Below are 24,305 nucleotides of genomic sequence, written 5' to 3' on the forward strand. Positions count from 1 at the left end.
CTCTCAGCTCTGCAGACTTCTTATCGCTGCTCTTTTAACTTCACAAAACAATGAAATGCTGGCCCCTGGCTGATATAAGCACACTATTATGTCAAATGGGAGAGAATGCATCGCAGTCCATGAGCTTCAGGCAATAGTACAGGTGCAGTGCACCTAAGAGATGGAAGCTCTAGACTTCCTTATTCCTTTCTCGAGAACACAGAGGTATATCCCACTGGGGACTACAACAATAATAAAAGGAAAGGTTATATTTCATTCCAAAATAAAGTAGGAAAAAAATCTCTTCTCTCAGCCTATTTGTTGGGAATGTGTAGAAGGGGTGGAAAACCACTCCTAGCTGAGACTTGAGTGACTATCCATGGCCCTAAAGAGTATCTGGGGGACAGAATAGGCCTGGACAAGCCCTCCTGAACCTGATCCCAGACTGGCCTGTTGCACTCAGGTTAAAGACAGGAAAGATCTTGGAAAGCAGAAAGCACTTAGACACCAGTGGCAGTAACAACGGAGTGACCAGATAGATGTCCATTTTCTTTTCTTTCAACTTGAAAATAAAAAGAAAACCAGACAGCTGAATATGGAAGTGGGCCATACCATTCACAGAAGAAAAAGGGGTTTTCAAAGACCCATGGCGGGGGTTGTGAGGGGGACAGGGGAGAGCAGAAGTTGGAAATGAGCTCAGAAAGCGGGCTTCTCTCCTTTAAATATCTCCTTTAGAATCAACTCTGTGTGAGCCCAGCCCGGATTCATGTGGGAGTTTCTTTCCTTTTTCTCATTCTTCCCGCCCACCCCCGCCCCCTGCCTTCTCTTCTCTTCTCCACTTCTACTCCCTCTTCCTCCCTCTCCTTCTATCTCCTCCTCTTCTCTCTCTTCCTCCTCCTCCTCCTTTCCACATTCTCTTTCTCTCCTTCCTCCCCCTCTCCTCCTTTTCCTTCTTGTTTTTTTCTTTTCGTCTGAGAAACATTGCCAGTTAAGCATATTATTAGTTTAGGCAACAGATAACTTTTTATAGAGGCCTAATGAAGGAGCTCCCATTTTATAGGAGCTCTTACTTTAGAGATCTAATCTCTTCTATAAGTAGCTTTTAGAAGTCCCAGGATGAATGGGGCTTTCTGAAGATGTGAATAAAGACCACAGAGGACCTGCCAACCAAAGGATAAAGACATTAATCTTTTATTTGGACATAAACCTGGTATCTGGTAATAATTCTGAGTAGGTGGGAACCCCTGTAACCTTTTGAGATTCCCCAGGCACTTAACTTTCTGAGCAGTACCGTCATTGGGAACAGACAACTGGAATGTTAGAGTATAAACAATTATGGCCATAAAAATACTCAAACAGGATCTACACTACTCCCTCCCCCACTTCCTCAACCTGTGCAATCACTGGCTACTGCCTATGCTCTTTCATGTCCATGGCTTCTCTTTGATAAAAAGAGGCCAGAAGGCACTTTCATATTGTTTTTGGACATCGCTGATGGGATCAGTGAAATGGGACACCACGCAAATGTAATGTGACTTTTCATAGCCCTTCAAGGAGAGAATAGATGGCCATTAAAACAGGAGAGCTGCTGAAGTTCCTCCTCTCACCATTTTGGTTGTAGGACCAGAGAGAAAGCCTTTGAGCCTCAGAAACCCAACTGCCTTCCTGGATCTTCTGTGAGTTTTGGGTGAGCAGGTCTGAGTAGGGACTGAGTTCTTAGATGAAATCTTCAGGGAGACCCTCCCACGTCTTCCTAATGAGCTGTTGGGACCCAGACCTTGCTGGTTAAGACCCTGAAGGATCACAGCACAAAGGGTAAAAGTGGAAGAAGTACAGATGTTTATTACGAATCAACTGAAACCCTTTTTAGGCCTCCGACAAAGTAACAAAACAAAACAAAACAAAAATCCTACTAATTACAGGACCTCCATGGTTTAATATTTCAAAAACAGAGATAAATATCTTACTACATTTAAATAGCATGACCCTTTGGGCATTCTCAATAGCATTGGGAAAATTTCTACAGCCTTTGTAGAAAGGGATGTATAACCAATACATCCCAGTCCCCTTCCCACATGGAAAGCAATGCATAGGGACTGGGCCCCTGGATGGACAATGTAACCCATTCAGATTTCCTTTTAGGAAACAATTCCTCTTAGCTCTGGGGCGGGGATGTCCTTAGCATGTGGCTGTCACCTAGGAGGTGGGGGAGGAGGGAAGGTTGAGGATCAGAAAGATGCATTTATGGCTTTTATTAGGCGCCATACTAGCACACCCCAGGGAGTGGGAGGCTTCTAGGTGTGAACTGAAACCGTCAAAATCTTGCAGATTGTTCATTGGACCCTCATTTCAGAAAGCAATGCTCTTTTTATAAATTCAGCTAACGTCACAAAACAAAGCACAATAAACAAAAAGGAGTAGAAAATGTTATGCTAAAAAAAAAAAAAAAAAAAAAAAAAACCAAACACAAAACAAACCCCAATGAAATAATCAGTAGCACATTGCATCTGTGAGTGTCCCAGCTCCCTGTAACGGTTGTGTGTGATTTCTATCCACGGTCATGGTATAGGTGTTACACCCCAATCTTCATGTCCACGTTCTGTAGGTTCCGTGTCTCGTCGGCTGTCATACACTGGTCTGGGGTCTCCGATGACTCCTTGTTCACCAAATGCACCATCTCCTGAGACTTACTGGCCTCCCCGTTGAGTCCACTTGGCTTTCTGTCCTCCACAGCTCCATTCCCATTGATCACCAGCTTTTTCTTCTGCCCGCACCTGATAATGTAAAGATCATATGAGAAAAGGGTGCAATGACCCAATCATCAGCATCATGGACAACATCACCAACATCATCATCACTTCGGTTTATACTGGTCTTTAGTATGCTTCCTCTTACTGACTTTTAACAGTCAGCACTTCTTAAAGTGAGGTCCCCTGAACCAGCAGTTAAAGGATCAGCTGTGAGCTTGTTAGAAATGCAAATTATTGGGCCCAGACCTAGGAGAGGGGCCCAGGATCAAGGCCTTCACAGGGTTTCTGATGCAGTGGTCACAGCTCAGGAAACCAATGCTATTTATTATTCCTTGCTACAGGTGAAGAAGCCTTAGGGCTCAGAAAATTCAGTAACTCACCCCAGGTTACTCAACCCCTAGAGTATCTGACTCCCAAGTTCTAGTTCTCCTTTCACCATACTACGCAATGGAAATGTTTGCCTCTTATTAGTGCTTTAGCAATTTCCGAAGACTCAGATAACCCATCATGATGATCGTAAGTCATTCTGATTTGTGTATTCAAGAAAGTCCCATTAGGTGGATGGGAAGAGATTAACCAAAGAACATATACGCATATACGCATAGCTTATGGACACAAATAATAGTGTGGTGAAGGCCTGAGGATGGGTGGGGGTTAGAGGATGGGCAGGGGAGAGGGGAAATGGGAGATATCTATAATACTGTCAACAATTAAAAAAAAAAAAAGTCCCATTAATGCCTCTCACAGTCAACATTGTGTTGGCCTTGTCGGGGTTATTACTGCATGTACTGAGAAGAATGAAACAACATTTTTCGAGAACTATAGGCCGTATTGCTTTTCCCCAACATTGGTTACCTCCCATAAAACCCTGGTTATAGGTTAACTACACAAGGCAAATAGTTCAATTACTTTAAGGTTTCTCACTAACATTTTCCTTAAGATGCAAATGCCAAAGGTTTTCTATGGAAGAGCATGACCTTGATCTTGTCCCTGCATCACAGTATTACCTCACCCCACACAGTCTGACGCAACGCTTCCTCTTTCCTGTAACATGATTGTGGCTGCACATCTAGAAGTCAGACTGTGCTTCACGGAAGCAAAATTGCAGATCCTCACAACTATGGGGGATGAGGGGGATGGGCTAGCATTTATTGGACACCTCCTGAGTGCCAGGCACTTCACATGTAACTCTATGTAGTCCTCACAATAATCCCACAATGCTGTTCTTATATTCCCATTACAGGTCAGTGGAAACTGAGGCCCAGGGAGTTTAATAACTAACTTGAGATCACACAACTCATAAGACAGAGTCAATATTCAACTCCAGGCCTTTATGACCCAAAGCCTGGAATCGGCCCAGCTCTCTTCATGCTGCCAACCATCTGGAGATGGGGAAACAGTATGTAGTCGGAATTGTTCACTTTGCCGCTGGATATTTGGAGTTGCAGAGACAAAGCCTCTATTATTCATGATCATGGGCCATTCCTGCTAGCACTGCCAAGGCCATAAACTTTAATCTCTTGTTTGGGGAAATAGAAATTATACCTCCTCTATAGGAGTTAGATCCTGTCTCCTCTGGCCGGATGCTTGATGAGGGCAGAGGAAGGATGCTTGACCAATGCTGCAGACCCATGGGACTAGGAGTGTGGATGCTGTCCACATAGACAAGAATGGAGCTCTGGAAGCGTGGTTTTGAGACTCTATTGCCATGTGACCTGGGGCAACTCACTTACCCTCTCTGAACCTCAACTTGCTTATCTGAAATATCAGACTATTAGAAGTTCTGCTTTCACAAGATTGTGGAAAGCCCTCAAAACAGAGCCTGGCACTGTTTTATTTGTTGTTTTTACACTGTGGGTGAGGAAACCAAAGCCTTGGGTAAGCACTTGGAATAGTATCTGGAAAACAGTAGATGTTCAAGAATCACCGGCTGTGACCTGGCCGGTGTGGCTCAGTTGGTTGGGCATTGTCCTGTGCACCAAAAGGTCTAGGGTTCTATTTCCAGTCAGGGCACATGCCTAGGTTGTGGGCTCAATCCCCAATACAGGGCGTGGAGGAGACAGCTGATCAATATTCCTCTTACATCAATGTTTTTCTCCATTTCCTTCTCCCTTCCCATCTCTCTCTACAATCAATAAATTTTTTTTTTCTTTTTAAACAATTACTGCTGTGATTAATATAGTGAGCACCACATGAAATGGGTTTCCCTTGCTTCTCTGGCTGCCTCTACTACTTCGTTACATTTACCATGAAGAGGACTTAAAAGCCTGAAGGTGGAACACTGCTCATGCTATTTTAGATTCTCGGGTGGTATTTCCGGTGTTCTTTGAAAGAGGGGTGTCTCAGGAAAGTAATGGGAGCTAGAGAAGTTGAATGAAATATTGCAGGGAAGTGATTTATAAGCATAAACAGGCTCGTGCACGGGGGTGAAGTGAATTCATGTTACTCACGGAGACAAAGCTGGTTTTGGAAGTGAATAACATCTGACCTGCGGGGTTTGGGCTTTGCCCTGCCCCCGAGACCCTGTGGATTTATGTGTCTGGTCCCTGCCTGACTTTTTTCAGGAGGGCAGGATGATTCTCATAAATAACCCAGCCCAGTCTGCTGTGCTCCAGGCATCGAAATAAGCACTTGAAAAACTCAAGTCCTAAGTTTTTTATTCTTCTTAGAGACATTTTAAAAGGAACATCAGCAATGAAGGAACTTGGGAGGCCAGCCAGCCCAGCCTTTTCATTGTGGAAACTGGAGACTGATCCCAGAAATCAAGGCTGTTATCTGAGACCGCATTGCTAGCTATGACAGGGCGATGGTGTCTACGACTTAAGACTTTTTGAGTCCAAAGGTCAGAGATCTCCACCGAACGCCACCTTGCCTGGAAATCCTTTCATTAGCTGTCCACAGTGACCACGCAATGTGGAAGGACCCGGGCTGGAGCCTTGCCAGGAGAGGGTGGGCAGCCTGGGTGATGGGATTGGGTGGGGGTGGGGTGGAGGTACATCTAGGGCACAGAGGAATTTCTTTTGAAAGACGTAGGGGGTAAATTAACAACCGATCTTATGTCTCTTCTACCTGACAATCCTTAAAGCCATTTAGAGATGTATCGTTCTTTCTGTTAGAGCTGGGCCACTACCACATGTGGCTATTGAAATTTAAACTAATTAAAATAAATAAAATTTTAAAATTCACTTAAGTGGCACTAGCCACATTTGGAGTGCTCAGTCGCCCCCAGGATTCATGTTTGTGGATTGGACAGGACAGATGTAGAATCTTTCAGTCATCTTAGACAGCTCTGCTGGGCGGCTGTGTTCTCCAGGGTGGACCGAGGTCGGGTGAGGAGGGATTAGGGAGCCGGGCTGCAGCTTAAGGGAAGGCAGGACTGGCCACAGGGGATTATCTCCTTGAGAGTGAAATCTAGTGAAGGCCTTTTTTGCAGTCAGTGTAGAAACATTCCTGAATCATTCCTGTTTTGTGAAGCCTTTTTTGGTCATTATTTTTCTCCTCTTCGTACAAATCGGATAAATTCTTTAAGGGAAAGGCACTTAACTTTTTCCTTTAAGAACCAACCCAAATGACTCCTAAAACCTAATAGTTTTTTTCCTAAGGACAGTGACTAAAGTACAATTTTCATTGGCAAGTTGCAATTCAGGGACTCTGGTTACATGAAGAACAGCTAGGAAAGGTGATGTGGGTTATGATGAGGATAGGAAGAGCAGAGGGAATAACGGGACCCTGACATGAGCAGCTTTAAGATGACATGACTCACAGATGATGTTGTCATGGATACCTGTGGTCAACCCTTGACTGTCAACTTCAGTGACTAATGCTTTTCCATTTTTATCTTTTAACCATAATTCATAGGACAGTGCCTGGCACAGAGTATGTGCTCTATACACGTCAGCTGAGTCCAATCCAACAGGCCGATGTTGCCCCCGAACCTCAAGATTCTTTTAGGGAAAGGGTGGTACTTTTTGTTTTTAATCTTCTCTTTCTCCTCACCAAGATTGAGGGTCATAGCCGCCCCTCAAAAGATGTCTGTCGAATAAAGAAGTGCCTGTTGTAGGTCCCTACTTTCAACCCAACTTTCTTGGATGAAAATAGGATTCTGTGTCTCTCTAAAATGTAATGCTCCGAGCAGAAAGGCCCAGACTTTAAGAGGATTAGAAGAAGGCTGGCGACTTCAGAAACACAGCGCGCATGAAGGGGCCTGGGAAGCCATAACCATTCGTTAGCTGCTTGGCAAATCTGTTTTTGATTATCAGATCAGGACATGGTAATTTATGGCGCCCAAGCAGCTACTTTCCTGGTGAGATACGTGCTGTGCTGGTTCCCGGGTGTCCCTGTCTGCCCGTTGCTAGGGTGACTGCTGGCCTTGGGAAGAGGGGGAGGGTGCACTGGGGCCCTTTTTGCTGCTCACATGATGGGGAGCGACGTGTGAGCTAACCAGCTGCACTGTAGGAGCTCTGGCTGCTCTCAAGGGCAGCAAAGATGCTTCTTTGAGGTCTCCCCCATCGACAGCACCAGGGGCCACGTTTCCATGGTGACATGCAGAGCTCACGGACTGTACCTGTGAGCAGTGGCAGTGCATTCTAAGGCTTGGGGCAAAGGACTGATTTCCAACAATCGGGAATTCACATTTAGCTGAGCAAAAGTAACCCTAGGAAAAACAAGGACGCTGAAGGAAAGTATAAAGACTTTTTGTAAGGGTCCCTCAAGTCACATTATTTAAATTCAACTAAAAAAAAAAATCTCTTTCCATTTAGGGGCTTTCAGATTTTCTTTCCTCGTTTTGTTCCTTATACATTATACAATCAACTACCACGACTAATTTTATCATGCCCTCAAAGGCACAGAGAGCAACACAGCTCTTCAACGTTAATATAGCACTTTTATTAACTTGTACCAGTGTCAGGCGGCATTATTTAATTTCCTCGGATAATCAGAGATACTGCCTGGGCCCCCCACCCCCCAACAGCAGTGGAATTAGGTATTTGCTGTTTTCCAAAAGCCAACGAGAAGAATTCAATCATTTTCTCAGGTCCTCTCCCAAACCCGGGGCATTTTTCTGGCCTGTTAGATGCTCCAGTGATACAATAAAAGGAACCCTTACTTGGAAAGAAGATTCTTTTACCTTAAAAGAAGAAATCTCAAGAGACACAGAAGGTTTAATGTTCCCAAGCAAATGCTCAGAGCAAAAGCACATCTTGAAAGTGTCTTAAGCAGGAAATTGAGGCTTATATTTGTGGAGTATCTTTGTCTAAGTTCATTTCTTCTGTTGCTAGAATGACTATTTTCCTTTATTTCACTTTAAGTGGCTTTATTTCTGGAGCCTTGTCACAGCTCAACCAGGAATATATATTGTTTAAATAGCTGCTGAAACTATCGGCCTTGGTGGAGGAAGAGAAGGAGGGAGGAAGGGAGGAAGGAAGAGAGGGAGAGAGGGAGGGAGGAAGGGAGGGGAACCTTTGATGAAAACAGCCCCCATGTCAGTTCTAAGGACTTGTCTGTCTTTATTCAGACTTTCTTATGGGACGTTCTTCCTTATTTCATAGACCACACTGTCAGGGAGCTCTCTGAGGCCATGATCTGAATCCTTTCAACTGCTGTGGCCAGAAAATAGAAAATAGTATCCTTACAAAATTAACACACAAACTCAATTCCTGTTTTAAGTAAGGGTTCTAGAAAGCTCCATGGGCCTCAGATAGGAGATGACCAATCCCTGAATCTTTATATGGTGTTTTTGTGCATTGTGAATGCACTTACTAAATATTTGGTTTAATAAATCAATAAATGAATATATGGTGTTATGCCTTTTTGATGAGGTGTTTCACGGTTTTTATCAGAAAGAGTCTCCATGGGGTTTACCCTCGAAATAATTAAGATTTCCTCGTCAGCTGGCTCAGTGGTTGAGCACTGACCTATGAGTCAGGAGGTCACGGTTCATTTCCTGCTTAAGGGCACAGGTTTGGGTTGCAAGCTCCATCCCCAGTGTGGGACATGCAGGAGGCAACTGATCAATGATTCTCTCTCATCATGATGTTTCTATCTTTTCCCTTACTCTGTGAAATCAATTAAAAAATATAAAAAGTAATCATTAAGATCCTCAAGAGATTCTACCACTATTTAGAAGTGAAGGTCTAGGTGCCAGAGCAGGGCTACTTCGACTGTACCATGCACATAAATGTCTGAGGCCTCGTCCAAACAGACTCTGACACAGGAGGTCTGGGTGGGGCCTGAGGTCCTGCATTTCTAACAAGCCCCAGGTGCTGAGGCTGCTGGTTCCAAGGGCTATGCTCTGAGCAGCAAGGACATAGAGTCCAAGTTTAAATGATGTCCTTCCAAATCAGAGGCTCTGAGGAGCATCCCCTTACCTTCTTCGGCTGTTGACAGCGATGCAAACTGCGAGAATCAAAGCCAAGGCCAGGAGGGATGCCAAGATGATCAACCACTCTGGTGGGAGTGAAGAAAAAGACACCCATGAAGTCGGGAAATACACTTTGTGAAAATAAACATGCACTCTATAAAACTGACCTGGCCCAAACAAGAACCACAGTCAGCACAACAGATAAATTCAACCAAAGGGCCCAGCCAGTAGGCAGATAACACGAGAAGAGAGATTTTGCTATAGCTGTTGGTCCAGCCGGCCTCATGTTTTAATCTCTCACCATCAGTCAGGATTTCCAAGTCCCTCCAGGAGAAACATGTTTCCAGAAAAATGCAGAATGACCTGTTGAAACTCGTAGATGCCCTGTGTTATTAACCAGACGGAAAGAAATGTATTCTCCCCTTAAAAGGAACATTCTTTCCTGTATCAGAGCACCCATCTTACATTCGATTAGAAGCAAAAATGGAGGCCACAGTCTAGTGAGTGCGAGAAAGGGCAGTCCTGTGGGTGGTTGAACTTGTGCACATTAGGTTCATACATTACATAATTAGGGTTCATTCATTATATAATGTACTACAATGTGTGTGGGGAAATATTCAATGACATTGGAAAGCTGTGCGCCCCCCCACCCCGCCCCAGTTGAGAATTGTAATTTGCTAAACAAAGCATGTATGGTGTAATTACACTTTTATATATAAATTACATTGAAAATGACTGGAAGGTCATCTATGAAAATGGTAACCAGGGCACTTCTGGATAGAGGGGGTAGATAACTGATTTGTACTTTTGTCCTTCAGTTGCATTTTCTGAAATGTCTGCAACAATTAACGCATCACTCGTGGACTAATAACATGTTATACACATGTTTTTACATCAAGCTTTAAGATACTAAAATATGATCGGACAACTTGAATAATTTCAGCTGCCAAGTGGGCTGTGTATCTGTGCAATGAACTACAGCTTGGGAAATCAAGATGGACAGTCAGTCACTGCCCATTCACCTTTGGGAGTCTTGGTTCTCCTCTGATTTGCTGCTCAGGGAGTGCTGCCTCTGCCTGACCTCTCCCGGGGTAGGTGAGCTTGGGGAGCAGGGTCGAATCAGGAGGTGGAGAGGCCCTCAGGAGAGAACCACTTCCATTCATTCCTGGATCCCTAACCCTGAGATGCCTCCCATTCCCTCTCATTGGGGCTGGGACAAATCCTGCTGCCTGATGATTGCAAATTTCATCCCACCCGCCCTGTCCTCCCTGGCAGCCCACGCCTTCTCCACGTGCTCTGCCTCTAGCTGAGCCCAGGCAAGCTGAGGCAAGGGGTCCGGGCCCACAGCACATTCTTCCCTTTCCCACAGGAGGCTCAGCTTGGAGAGCTCTGAAGAGGAGGGATAATTTGCAACCCTAGGAAAACCCTCTTACAAATGCTTAACTCTGAGCCCAAGTCAAGTTAAGCATTTCCTTCTAATGGCTTAAATCTTGACACTCAGAAGAGCCAGCTGTCTCGGTCCCCTCACTGCACACGTAACACTTTCTGAAACTTTGTCTGTCTGGATCCGTGAAGACCCGTCCCTTGAGAAAAAGCACTTTGGGGACCAAAAGAATGTTTTCACTCCACCCAATGCCCTGTCTGCAATGTGAGAGGAATGTTACACATGTCATCCCCAACCCCAGAAATAAAGGGGAAACTGAACTGCGATAGCAGGACATGGGCATGACATGGAGTCCCCTGGACCATCGTGCATTTGGGGAGGAAGCTTTAGGAACTAATATGGCTCTGCTTTGGGACCTGGGATAAAAGAACGTTTCATCTTTTCCGATCTGTTACTGTCATCCATCTTTAGCTTGCCAAAAAGAACTATCAATTTCAAGGGTTGGACATTTAGGAAAATGTGCTTTCCAACTGCTGGCTTCTTTCTTTCTGGGACATTCAGCAAGACCTGCTTTTAGCATCATCACACCCCCCCCCCCCCCCCCACACACACACACAGTTCAAAACTCACCTGGAATCTGAGATTTCCTTATAGGACCCGAGGTCGTGTTGGCCCCACCTGCTTGACTATCTCTGTTGTGTCCTAAGGGGAAAAACAACATCTGTCATCCAAAGTTTGGAGGACATAGCGAGGTTTACAACACACGGAGCCAGCCTCTGTACGCTGAAGCCACAGGCATTTATAAAGTGCTACTAGAATCTCCCCAGAGCCGAAACCGGTTTGGCTCAGTGGATAGAGAGAGCGTCAGCCTGCGGACTGAAGGGTCCCGGGTTCGATTCCGGTCAAGGGCATGTACCTTGGTTGCGGGCACATCCCCAGTAGGGGGCGTGCAAGAGGCAGCTGATCTATGACTCTCTCTCATTGATGTTTCTAGCTCTCTATCTCTCTCCCTTCCTCTCTGTACAAAATCAATAAAATATATTAAAAAAAAAAAAAAAAAGAATCTCCCCAGAAATGTTCCGTTTGATGCAGGCCAATGTATTATTGAAACATGCTTTGTGTTTAAAGAATGAACATTTTCTTCTGCTACAAAACAAAACAGGAAAACAAACAAAAATCTCAGACTGAAAGGAAGCATCACAAGACAAAGGATCCACAAGTCGGAACAGGAGGCTTATTACTAAAACCAGAGGCGTCATGTTCTAAAAGAAACTCTGAGACGTTTTGTGAAGAGACTCACCCAAAGGAACAAGCTGTGCTTTTTCTTTGTGTGTATTTTTCTTTTTAAAAAATATATTTTTATTTATTTCAGAAAGGAAGGAAAAGGGAAAGAGAGAAACATCAATGATAAGAGAGAATCATCGGTCAGCTCCCTCTTGCATTCTCTCTCCTGGGGATGGAGCCCGCAACCCAGGCATGTGCCTTGACCAGGAATCAAACCATGACCTCCTGGTTCCTACGTCGACTCTCAATCACTGAGCCAAGCTGGCCAGACCCTTTGTATTTTATATGCTTCCTTTACGGCTCCCACTAAAATGAAAATATCCCACTAACATGAACTCCTACAGAGTAGGATTCCACTCTGAATCCTGAAGGCCTCCCAGGGAAGAAACAAAACAGGAAGCTGTGTGGGTAGTCCATGAATGAAGATGGCTGGGCTTATAATGAGACACTCTCCTAAAAGAGTCAACCTTCGGACTATGCACAGCAGGTACTGAAGTCTTGATTATGATGGTGATTTTAAATAGGTGGCTCTTGCTTATGCAATCTGACCTTGATGTTAAACTCAAGTTTTACCTTAAGTCTGGCCATTTCAACATACTGATGCCATTTTGACAGTGGCCTCTCACTTTACAAACCTCAGAAAGAGTCCAAGACTCTTTCTCTAGCTGCCTACCAGAGTCTGCGGTCACTGGCCAGTGTCCACCTGCACAGGTCAGTGGATACTGGCCATTTAACTAGAGATCATTGGCCTCGAAAACCACCTCAAAGGTGCAGTCACCCTCACTGGTCTTTCCCTGACTCACGGCAGCCTCTGCTATTTGTAAGGGAGGCCACGAAAGGACCATAATCTCTTTATGTCTATTTTCCAAAAAAGTGCTCCCAGCAAGGAAAGATCTGGGTGTGTGTACAGCCAGATGGAGCAGCCTGCTTGAACAATAGACACCTGCACAGGAGTGAAACAAAAGAGGCCGCTCCCGCCTACTTCAGGCAAAAGCCAAGAAGATAGACTAGATAGAGCAGGTCTCCCCTTGCGCCCAGGAGGTCTGCAATGCAGCTGGGGAAGGACTGGCAGGCAAGGCAAGCTCTGCAAAGGGGAACACTGATACTGCAGTTGGAGAGGAGAGCCAATCTGAGACATGTGCACAGAGATCATTCGATTTGCCTTAACTGTGAGAAAAATAGTCTATGGCAGTGGTCTGCAAGCTGCGGCTTGCAAGCCACATGCGGCTCTTTGGCCCCTTGAGTGTGGCTCTTCTACAAAATACCACATGTGGGCGCGCACATACAGTGCAATTGAAACTTTCTGGCCCATGCACAGAAGTCAGTTTTTGGCTCTCAAAAGAAATCTCAATCGTTGTACTGTTGATATTTAGCTCCGTTGACCAATGAGTTTGCCGACCACTGATCTAGGGCAATGCTTCTCAAGCCTGATAATAGATGCAATCCACCTGGTGGAGCGGGAGGCTCTTGAGTCAGTAGGTCCAGGGTGGCTGGGATGCTGCATTAACAACCAGCTCCTAGGTGATGTCTCTGCTACGGGTCTAAGGACCGTAACTTGGAATCGTTGGAGTCTTTGGATTTTAGAGAGCATGTCTTTTAGTAACAACTCCCTGTCGTTTCTAAATTACTTTCAAATTCCTGATGTCTCATGTTCTTCACAAGGACTCCAGGAGGTAACCAAGGCCAGTGTTCTGATCTCTTTTTACCTAATAAGGAAATGGAGGTTGAGAAAGGCTGACTGCCCCATCCCTGGGCCCCAGAGAGCTTTGGACTTTGGTCCTCACGTTAGAAGCATTTCTGATGAGCCCACTACATCCCTGTCCCCTTAGGTAAAAGGTTACTGCCAAAACTACTATGCAAATGCCCATCTTCATTGTGCTTTAAGTGTGCAAATCTCTAAGCCTGGAGGCAACTCTACTTTCCATGTAAGCATGATAGCTTATAAGGATGACCTCACTTGCATGGGGCGCCTGGACCGGTGATGCTTGGGGTCACCTTGGTAAGACAGCCTTTCAGCAGCCCTAGCATCAGTGGTCACCAGGAAACCAGCTTGTGTCAGACTTTTGCTGCCTGGAGTAATGTTTCCAGGAGTGTGCTCTGAGTCACGGTAAACAGGAATCCATTGACTAATGCATGTCAGGTGGCAATTATAGTCACCACAGGTTGCTTTCTCCTGACTCTGCTTGTGAGAGGCGATAGGAGACCCCTGGGTTTGAAACGTGGCTCCACCACTCAACTCACTAGTCATGTCAACTCAGCTAAGTTACTTAGCGGCTCTGAACCTCTGTGTCCTTGGTAATAGTGGGATAATAGTACTTCTTATGTGGGCCACAGGGTATGTAGGATGAGTAAGTGAGTTAATAATAGATGAAACATATAAAATACATTTAATTTCATATATGACTATTGACCTACAGAAATGGCAGTTTGATAGGGTCTATCCTAATACACAATGAATTCTGATGAAATGCTAGCTATTATGCCATGTGTACTATCATTTAATCTTTTAAACCAGACCGGTGACAATTATTATTGTTATTTTATTGGTTAGAAAATTGAGTCTCAGATCCTTTCAGCAACATCCCCAGTTAGTATGTGGAGGAGCTGGGTCAAACCAGTCTTATTCCAAAACCCAGGTTTTTAACTGCTCTGATGTAGTGAAATGTTACCTTGAGACCCTGCTTGGATTCTCCCTGATCCTTTCCAACCCAGACATGCAGAATCAGAAACTTTAAGGATGGGGCCCAGCAGCATAGTTTAATAAGCCCTTCCCGCTATGGTGAGGCATGCTAAGAACGTTTGAGAACCACTTTTCGAGAGACAGTGACTCAAACATCATTCATGAATTATCAGCAGGTTCCATGATGACGAGAGTAAATGACTAAAGTGGCTCAAACTCACCGGTTGAGTCAGATCCTTTCGTGGTAGGGTGCCTTCGGCTGGGGTCTTGTTCATCTGTAAGGAACAATCAGAGAAGGTTCAGTACCGTGTGTTCCAATTACACTGCCATCAGCATTTCCTCATGCTCTTTGCTTTCGTCACAAAGCTCAGCCTGTTAAAGGTAAGCAAAATGATGGCAAAGGACCTGTGAATGGGTCCACAATATGAATTTCTATTCATTTCTTAGTCCACTGATGAGTGGGCTAGAGATTTCATCAAAATTAGGAAACCTGGTTCAGCACAGACCATCAGGAGGACCAGAGGAAGTGTGGCTTTGGTAGAAACCCAATAACTGTAACACGAGAACAAAATGATTGTCATGTGTTCACAGGCCTGAGGTTGGGATTTGATACTGTTTCTTTGAAATAGGGACTCTATGCTTTGAATGATGACAAACTTGATCACTGGGAATGCATGTACTCTGTGGCTTAGGGCATAAGACATTTGAAGAGTATTCTCCGAGGCAGGAAATAGAAAAAGGTTTTGGTATGCATATAAGATCTTGGGGTTAAATTCAAAGAGAGAAGTCAACTGTTTATTTAAAGAAAATGTCTGAAAATAAGTGAAAAAGAAAAGAGGGAGATGATAGCTAATGTGTGAGTAATGTACTTCTTTATTAAAACATGTTTCCAATATGAAATCTGCATTTTCAACACCAAGAGTTAATATAATTCATCTTCTCCAATATCCATCACCAAAAGGCTCTTGATTGAGACAAGTTCATGAATTGCTAAACTCTGGATCCCCAGGTCAAATATTTAATTTAGCATATGGAAACTCTTACCCTTCTTCCTCCTCCTCCTCCCACATATTTCCCAAAACTATACTGGAATCTTAAAACAAAAAAGACAATTATTTCATAAAATGACTATAGTTACCCATTATGAAGGTACCTATAAGGAAAATACCATAGTCTGATCACCACCATTTCCCAAAAGGTAGAAGTAGGTGACCTATAATGGCTCATGTACTTGTATAGAGGAGACACATTGCTTTGTTCCTTGGCTGATGGTTAGAATAATGAAAAACAGAATTTGCTGAAAAGCCAGGACCAATACCCTCAAAATCACTACCACCATCACCATCATCATCACCACCAACAACAACAACCAACAACAACACCATCACCATCACAATTTCAGGTGTTTTAATTCTTAAGGTTAAGTATAAAGTCTGAGAAAAATTGGAAGAAATGAGAACTTTTTGAATTTTGAAAGAAAGCAAAAAAATGAGAGTTGGATCCCTTATTAATCATTTAATCCATGGAGAACCATGAAAAATCTATTGGTACCACCATGGAATGTAGAAGAAGTGAGAGTACATTGATACCAATTTTGCAGAAAGCCTTTTATTTACCAACAATAGTCTATGTAATCTTTCTAGGCTACTGTAACTATTTAAATTGCTACTTAAAATTTAAACTTATATGTCACATGACAGGTCTCACTTTGCTAAGAAAAATTAGGCAATGCTCTAAGGTTCACTTCTACAGAAAAAAGCTGAAAATGATACTTGGAAATTTTAATGACTGAGGGTGGAACCATGCTGAACAAAGAACCAAAGAGTGTGAGGGGCTCTGTCTTGCCAATATTGCCAAGATTAATATTTTTCCATGAAGCTTGTGTTCAAGTAATCCTTATTTTATTTACTAACTAGAGGCCTGATGCACAAAACTTGTGCAAGAGTAGGCCTTCCTTCCCCAGGCTGTGGGCACTGGCTTCCCTGGCAGCCCCAGATTCAACGTCCAGAAGGATGTCTGGTCTAATTAGCATATTATGCTTTTATTATTATAGATGCCACTTTCACATAACTTTCACTATAATATATTGTTGTAATTCCATTTCATTATTAATTATTGTTGATTTCGTACTGTGCCTAATTTTTTATAAATTAAACTTTATCAGTAGTCCCTCCTTATCTCTGGGATGGGCAGCCAAGGAAAGAGACTACACAAGTGACATTCTGGGTTTCTGTCACCACATCAGTCATCTGTTAAATATATTGAGTTCTCATAAGATTTATTCTTCTTTGGGGAAGGGAGAGAAAGAATTTATGCTACAAAAAAATTACAGTCGTCCCTCCTTTTCTACTGGGAATACGTTCTAAGACCTCCAATGGGTGCCTGAAAAATACAGATGGTACAGAACCCTATACATGCCCTTTTTCCCATACATACAAACCCATGATAAAATTTAATTTATAAATTAGGCACAGTAAGAATTTTACAACAACAATAATAAAATAGAACAATTACAACAATCTACACTAGTAAAATAGCAAGATGCAAATCGACTTACCTTTGCAACTCCCACTAGCCAATCGGGAGTGAGTATGCAAATTAACCCAAATATGGCAGGTTATTTTGCATACATGAGCAGTGGGGATGATGCAGGCATTCTGCACCACCCCAGACTCTATGGGCCTCTAGGCAGCCGGTGGAAGGAAGGCCCATTCTTGCACAAATCTTCATGCATTGGGCCTCTAGTATATTATTATAAAAGTTATGTGAATGTGATGTTAGGGAGTAAAATAAGGGTGATTTGAACACAAGCACTGCAATGACATGACAGTCTACCTGATTATGGAGATGGCTATTAAGTGGCTAAAGGGAGGGTAGCATATATAGTGTGGATACATGGAACAAAGCGATGATTCACAGGTGGAGACAGAGCAGGAGAGCATGAGATTTCATAAAACTACTATGAATAGCACACAATATAAAGCATATGAATTATTTCTGGAATTGTCCACTTGATATTTTCAGACCACAGCTGACAATAGGTAACTGAAGCCATGGAGAACAAAACCCTAGATTAAGGGGGGACAACTGCATGTTTAAAATCACTAATATTTAATAGGCATTAGTGGTATTAGTACTTAAATAACCAGGAGAGGATTTTAGTTTCTTAGCCAGAGTAGGTATTTTCCAGTTCCTTTTTCTACAATGTTATTTTTTTAATACAAATGGAGAAACAAACAAAAAAGCAGAAGTAAGGAGAACTGTTTGAGAAAACAAGTCTCATTCTGAGTCCATGTCCAACTTAATTGAATGTCATCTTCAGCCATCTCTTTGCCACTAGAACAAGAGATAGTGCCTATTCATTAATAGTTGATTTTATCATAAAGTTTTAAATATGCATCATAATTAGAGGTTTATCCACAAGCCCTTCACCAAACGTAAAATTCACCAATCCATCTCATGAAAGTATGAGATAATACTTACAGAGCCAAGGTACTAGTATATGGAAATTATTCACATGTTGGGTAAAACCTTACTAAGTAGGCAGCATGTTGTTAGTTGAATAAAATAAAATAGCTAATATTTAACTTCTTTGACCTACAAAACTATCAATTTCATATGGATCAACTTAATATGTCACAAGATCAGAAACAAGGCAAAGAAAGAAATTCTACCAAAATAAATAGAAATGACATCAACAAATGAAAGCATTCTTAATCTCAACAAGGCCTAACTTTACTTGCACTAGAACGAGGACATGATAAAAATCCTTCGCAAGTCACAAATCAGCCTAATCACAGCCTTCACAGAAAATGCCCCGTATAACATGAAAGTATGTGTTGTTTTTCTACATTACCTGGCAAGTGACCATCAACATTAACATTAGAATCTCCAACAGTAACTTCAGTAACTCCAGGGGACTCAGTGTTAGCAGGGGTCACTGGGATGAGGGTTGTGTGCTCCTTAGTGTCTGGGGAATGAGGAGTATAACCTTCCACTGAAGTAGCTGAGTCTTCAGGAAGATTTCCACCTCCGCCATCATGCCTATCTGTGTAGAGGTGGAGTCAATGGTAAACCGACATCTGTGAGGCCACCACCCATCGTGTGCTTGTCTTTAGAACATGCAATTACTGTAAAAGCTTCCCACTTTTATTTGTGATCACAGAGCAAAAGATAGTCTGAGTTACACTATTGCACAGAATCTATATTTTGCAATTGACAATACCTGGACATCACTCACGGAAGAGATTTTGGTGATTCTAATGCCCAGAAAAGATATTCGTTGTAACATCTACCTGGGTTATTAAAATAAGGATTATGCCACTACAACTGTGACCTTGAAGGCAACTCGGGTTCTAGATAATCTTGAGCTCTTACTCAATTGGACCCACCTATAAGGGAGTGGAGGAAACTTATCTTTGGATTAAATGGTAAATGTACTGTGATTGGAATAGCCAATGCAAGGATTCCAAGACCTGAGGATTTATTTTTTTCCTTTTCCAGAAGGCACTGCTTCCTAATCACCAATTCCATGGATTAATGGTCCAGAGTATAAATGGCAAAATATTATAATTAATGCAAGGAAAACAGGAAGTATAATTCAGATCTTTATACCAATTATAAATCACAAATAAGCAATCTAAATCTAGAATTCAAAAAACCCGACTTTTAAGATTAAGATATATAGTTGCATTTCATGTACAATGGCTTCTAAAAAGTCTACAAAGCAGAAAAATCAGAGGCCCATCACCAGCACACCTTCTAATCAGAAGTAACAGCACAACAACAGCCAAGGAATGCGCCTCCACCAAAGACACTGTGCAAAGACACCCATAACTGAAGCCACCTGGGCTTTACCATCCTTACTGCTAGATGTTGGAGTGGACATCATGGACTGGTCTTTATCTTCTTCCAAGCCTCCATGTGATGTAGAAAAGCTCTGAGTATGACTCTGCTCTGTTTCAATGAGGGATGAATCCAGCATTAGTTTGAAGCCATAAAACAAATCCTGTTATCTTGCTGACAGAGAGGATTTAGCTAGAGTATCAGGTAAGAGCATAAGAATACCAAGGTTTGTGCATACCATTCCCATCTGATTGATTAAAATGTACAACAGAATTCTGTTTTACCAGTTGGCTCTCAAGAGCCTTTGTTTGCTTCAGTATAATCAACAAAGATAAGGTGCCAAACATAAAGCCTGAGCCAAAACTTTATCTATCCCAGATCATCCCGACCCAATGATAACATTGCTTCCATCATCGCCGAGGAAAACCAGAGTACATAGACACAGAGGAAGAGCAATGTTTGAATCCCAGTGTTCCCATCAGCAACCAAGAGCACCCAGCTGTGTGTCAAGAAGTGTGCCTGCAGGGAAACAAGTGGTATGACCATAACCACAAAAGAGGAAGAAGTTCATCTAGGATGACTTGCTCAGGTAACTCAGATCAAATGTATAAAAGGAAATGTTTTAGTCCCTCCTAAGGAACATTAAATTAAAGTTGCCTTTTTACTCCACTATTAGGTTTTTGATCTCATCTATGGATGGAGATTTCTCATCATTGTACCGAAACACCAGGAAACGCTTGCCTGGGCAAACACAGGGCCCTCCCTGTAGTCCATGCAATTTGTGGTTGAACTAATGCCCATATTTGAAATCACTCTGACTGTTGTGAGTTAATTTCTTTTGTATTCTAAGAAAAGGACTGACCTCTGAATTACAGGTGCAAGCACCCCATAAAGCACTCCCATAAGCCATGTCCACCAACAAAGTAAACATTACAACCAGAAGAGAAACATTCACCAAATCCCAAACCAAACATCAAAACAAAAGTCAACAGGGACATAAAGTGGAAATACAAGACCCTCGGTTGGCAGGGACCATTCTTTGGTGTATCTGCATCCTATTTAATGCTTAATACTGTGCTGGTTACATTATTTTATTTTTATCATTGAAAGTATTACAAATGCCCCCCTTTTCCTCCAGTGACCACACTATGGGTTACGCATATTGTTACATTTTTGACAGTCAACCCATGCTTGCTGACTTTTTCCTTTGTCTGAAGGGCACACATAAATAACTGTGTCCATTATGCATAGCAAGCAGTGAAATGAGGCCTTCTTAATTCTGGAACTCTTTCATTGTCTGTCAAGAAATTACGCATGACTTTAGGCTGATATCTGGGATAGCCCTGTACATATAATGAAAATTGAGTTTAGCATTGCTTCTACCAGACGTTTAGTGATAGGAAGAAGCATTAGAAAATGTTCTAATTTGTACCCAAGCCTTGCTACCTTTGTCAGTTGTCAGTAACATGCTTTGCCCCTCTTCTATAGGCTGATGTGGTTTCCCTATTTTCTATGATTATATGTCCTAAAATGGTCTTTTCACCGCCATTAAAACAACCCTATCCCTCTTCTTCTTCAATTGAAGAAAAGATGGGAATCAAAAGAGGGTGGTCAGTGCCCAGCCAGTGTGGCTCATTGGGTGAATGTCAACTTATGAACCAGGAGGTCACCCTTCAATTCCCGGTCAGGGCATATGCCCGGGTTGCAGGCTTGATTCCCAGTAGGGTGTTTCTATCTTTCTCTCCCTTTCCCTTCCTCTCTAAAATCGTTTTTTTTTAAATATATGTAATATTTTAAAAAGGGGTTGGTCAGTTAAAACATAGAAAAAAACCACTGTCCTAGCCATGGGCTTAAATGACACTGCCATAATTACTACTTATGGAAAAAACAAGTTGAATGGAATCACACTTTTTTTTTTTTTTAAACATAAAGTCATTGAATCTGAAAGTACCAAGAATAAAGGGAAAAATCACATTTAAAGAACTCCACCAAGAAAATATAGAAGAAATAAATTTCTGAGCTCAGCCACAAAGCACTAATACACCATTCCACCACCAAGCTCTGGATCTGGGCCAGTGTGAGCAAGAACTGAAACAGGAACACAAGTCAATAAAGGGCTGAGTGTCATTATCCTTACGAGTTGTCATTTGAAGAGGTCCTGTCCTGTCCCAGTCTTCCACCAAACCTGTGTTTGAATCTGCAGAAGGCTGAAGTGTTGTACTATGGCTGGAGTCCATATCTGAAGGAATTAAATCAGTGTTATAGTTGGATTTCCTAAACTACTACCTGAGGGTGGTTTATGATCTAGAGCCAAATTATTCTTATATTCAAACCTGGATAAAAGGAAAGAAAGCACATACTGATTCATGTCTCCAGAATTGGAGTAGATTAAGGCTTCTTCAAGAGATCCCAAGAAGTTTCATTGAAAGGTTGAGTTCTATGAAAGCTACAATATTTTGCTTATTTTTGCTGAGTCTGAAAGGACTCCAACTGAGCACATGATGGGCCTCTCAAACCTTGCAGAGAGACACACATAAGCCAGTATGACTGTCCCACTCCATACATATTGACTTTCTTATAGACACATGGGATCCAACACATGGAGAAAAGACATTGTTCAAGTACCCTTTTGTCACATACACCCTTACTTGGCAAAATAACTTTTTTTTACAGCCCTCTTCCCTGCATTGGTCTCTTCCACTTTACAAAGGGAACATGCAAATAAAACATAAATTCATCACCCACTGTGACCCAAGTAGAAGCCACAGGAAGTATTCAGAAGCAAGGAATAAGAAGCCATGAATATCAGTGAATCAGTCATCCTGTCAACACAGATATGTGGTATGTACAATGTTGAGCAGTACAGAAATGTCCCTGAAATAGTCACAAATGCTTTTTTAATGGTGATCATAAATCAATTCTGTTGAAATAACAAGTCCTGAGTGAAGTAAAGACCAAATAACCTATAAACACTATCACTATTATTGGCTTTCCAATTCAAACTCCACCACACTGCTGCCTCTAGGGAGATTTAATCAGTTCCAGATGACTCCAGAGGGAAAAAAATGGAATATTGGGCACCCATATCTATATTGCAGCCCTTACATTCAAAAAGAAAAGAAAAATCAAGATCTTTGGAGGAAAAAACATGGTTGATTCTATCATCCCAGATTTCAAAAAAGAGGAAAGGCTAGCTAACCCAAATCAAAACCTCACATGGCTATTTTCCCAGAAAAAGTCCTGTTTGTGGAGGATCTCTAGACACTCTTGTTTACCTTCCCTGTTATCAGCAGAATCTTTCATGAGGTATCACACGGTACTATAGTTTGAGCCATTGTGCTTGTCCTTGTCATGCTTATCAATTTAATGGAATCTCTTTCTGTTCATCAGTATGGAAAGAGCATGAACCATGAATTGTACATTATTGTGGCACCACATGCCTTGTACAACATCAGTCAATATTTAATGTCAATGTTGCTTTTAATCACTAGTAATTTGGCAATAACTGTTCATTAGTATTTGAGAATGACACAATTAGGGGGTTCTAAAGATACGAAACCATAAAAACTGTTAAATTCATTTTGGAGATAACTTTGTTCAATTCACTACCAAGAGACATGGTCATTGTGCTCTTGGAACTCATTTTAATAAAGTTCATGTTGTACATTCCCTTTGTAGCTTGAATCCAGATTATACAATGCTATAAATAATAATTCTCAATCCCATATTGGATCTTTGGTTTATCTCCATTTTTGGAATGTTACATTTCTGTGACCAAGGCATCTTGTTAAATAATAAAACTCGAGTAACTCTTCATGGGTATAATAAGGAACATGGATTCTTTAAGTTAGGAAAGCCTGTGAAAAGGTCATCATCTGCTACCAATTCTTGCAGATTCTCTAGGGAAAGTTGTCATCTGTTGTGATAAAGGAAGACTTCTTTTTAAATATAAAAACTGGTTATAGCCTCCATTCTTACAGAACTACAACTACTATCTTTTTTATTCTCTCTCATTTAATTGTTTCTTAATTGCTGATAGGTAATTTGAATGATGTTTAAGAAAACAGATTCCAATCTGTGTCCATTTATGAAATTCATAAACATTTATTGAGGATCAAGAGTGGTCTAAATCTTAGGTCACAAGTACCATATTTATCTCTAAATGTGGTAAGAGTAAATGATAAAGTTTTCTGAGCTTTTTCATTATTTTTTTAGAAGGAGCACTCACCAATTTTTTTTTTTTTTTTTTTTTTTTTTTTTTTTTTTTTTTTTTTTTTAGTAGAAAAAGCCAGAGACAAGTTATATCTTTGAGTCTACAGTGGAAATCCATCACTTTATTCTTTTAAAAGCCCTGCACTTAGGAGTAAATGAAAAAGGACTCTTGAGACTGTTCCCTCTTCAAAGAAAATGACTTTCACTCCTATCATTTTAGGACCAATTCTCTTTTAACTCTCCTGCCAAATTCTTCACTCTCAGCTCAGCACTTCAGATTCAGATAAATGGGCATATCACTTCTACAAAGGAAACACATTTTTGAAGAAACTTCCATTTCCGTCTTAGGAAAGTAGAGTGGTCTAAAGCCAAGGGCTTATTTCTAGGAAAAGAGCCATTTGTAGACTTTGCCAAAACATAATATAAAAAGGTTCAGAGGCTATTACCCATTCTTCTTTCTGTTTGATGACCTCGTCCCATTGGATGTGAGATTGGGTCCCAAAAATAAGTCCAGGAACTGTCCTCTTGACTCGGTGTTGTCATTCTTTCATTTGGATGGGTGTCATGAGCTGAGGCTGGTGTGACTATGCAGTTCAAGCAATTGTCAAAGTGTTAGTTGACATCTGACCAGGAATAACTGATTTTTTAAAATACACTTTTTTTTTATCTGAACAAGACAATGAAAACATTTTCCTGGTATCGAGGGCCAGGAAGTTGTATAAACACAGAATGTTTTAGCAGATATTAGTTCATTCATGCTCATTTTCTTAGCAAGCAGCATGTGAACTGAAGAACACAAAAGCACTGACG

The 24,305-nt window shown here is 41.9% G+C and overlaps 1 protein-coding gene across 13 annotated transcripts in view; it reads right to left on the bottom strand.

The window, feature by feature from the left end:
- Window positions 1-1,795: 1,795 nt before the first annotated feature.
- The window catches only part of CD44 (CD44 molecule (IN blood group)), an 81,427-nt gene continuing 58,917 nt past the window's right edge, over window positions 1,796-24,305 (bottom strand). For 3 of the 13 annotated variants that reach the window (XM_084894445.1, XM_084894448.1, XM_084894441.1), the window contains 8 exons: window positions 23,942-24,079; window positions 21,421-21,522; window positions 19,296-19,394; window positions 18,295-18,486; window positions 14,660-14,713; window positions 11,105-11,176; window positions 9,098-9,176; window positions 1,796-2,753 (listed from right to left, as the gene is read on the bottom strand). In XM_084894445.1, coding sequence (XP_084750571.1) covers window positions 2,552-2,753; window positions 9,098-9,176; window positions 11,105-11,176; window positions 14,660-14,713; window positions 18,295-18,486; window positions 19,296-19,394; window positions 21,421-21,522; window positions 23,942-24,079 — 938 coding nt within the window. In that variant the 3' untranslated portion in view covers window positions 1,796-2,551. The remainder of the gene's footprint in view (window positions 2,754-9,097; window positions 9,177-11,104; window positions 11,177-14,659; window positions 14,714-18,294; window positions 18,487-19,295; window positions 19,395-21,420; window positions 21,523-23,941; window positions 24,080-24,305) is intronic. The other 10 variants (XM_084894442.1, XM_084894444.1, XM_084894443.1 and 7 more) reach the window with 6 other exon arrangements.

Source organism: Pipistrellus hanaki, assembly GCF_964339955.1.
Source record: "Pipistrellus hanaki genome assembly, chromosome: 9".
In the NCBI taxonomy this organism is placed as follows: Eukaryota; Metazoa; Chordata; class Mammalia; order Chiroptera; family Vespertilionidae; genus Pipistrellus; species Pipistrellus hanaki.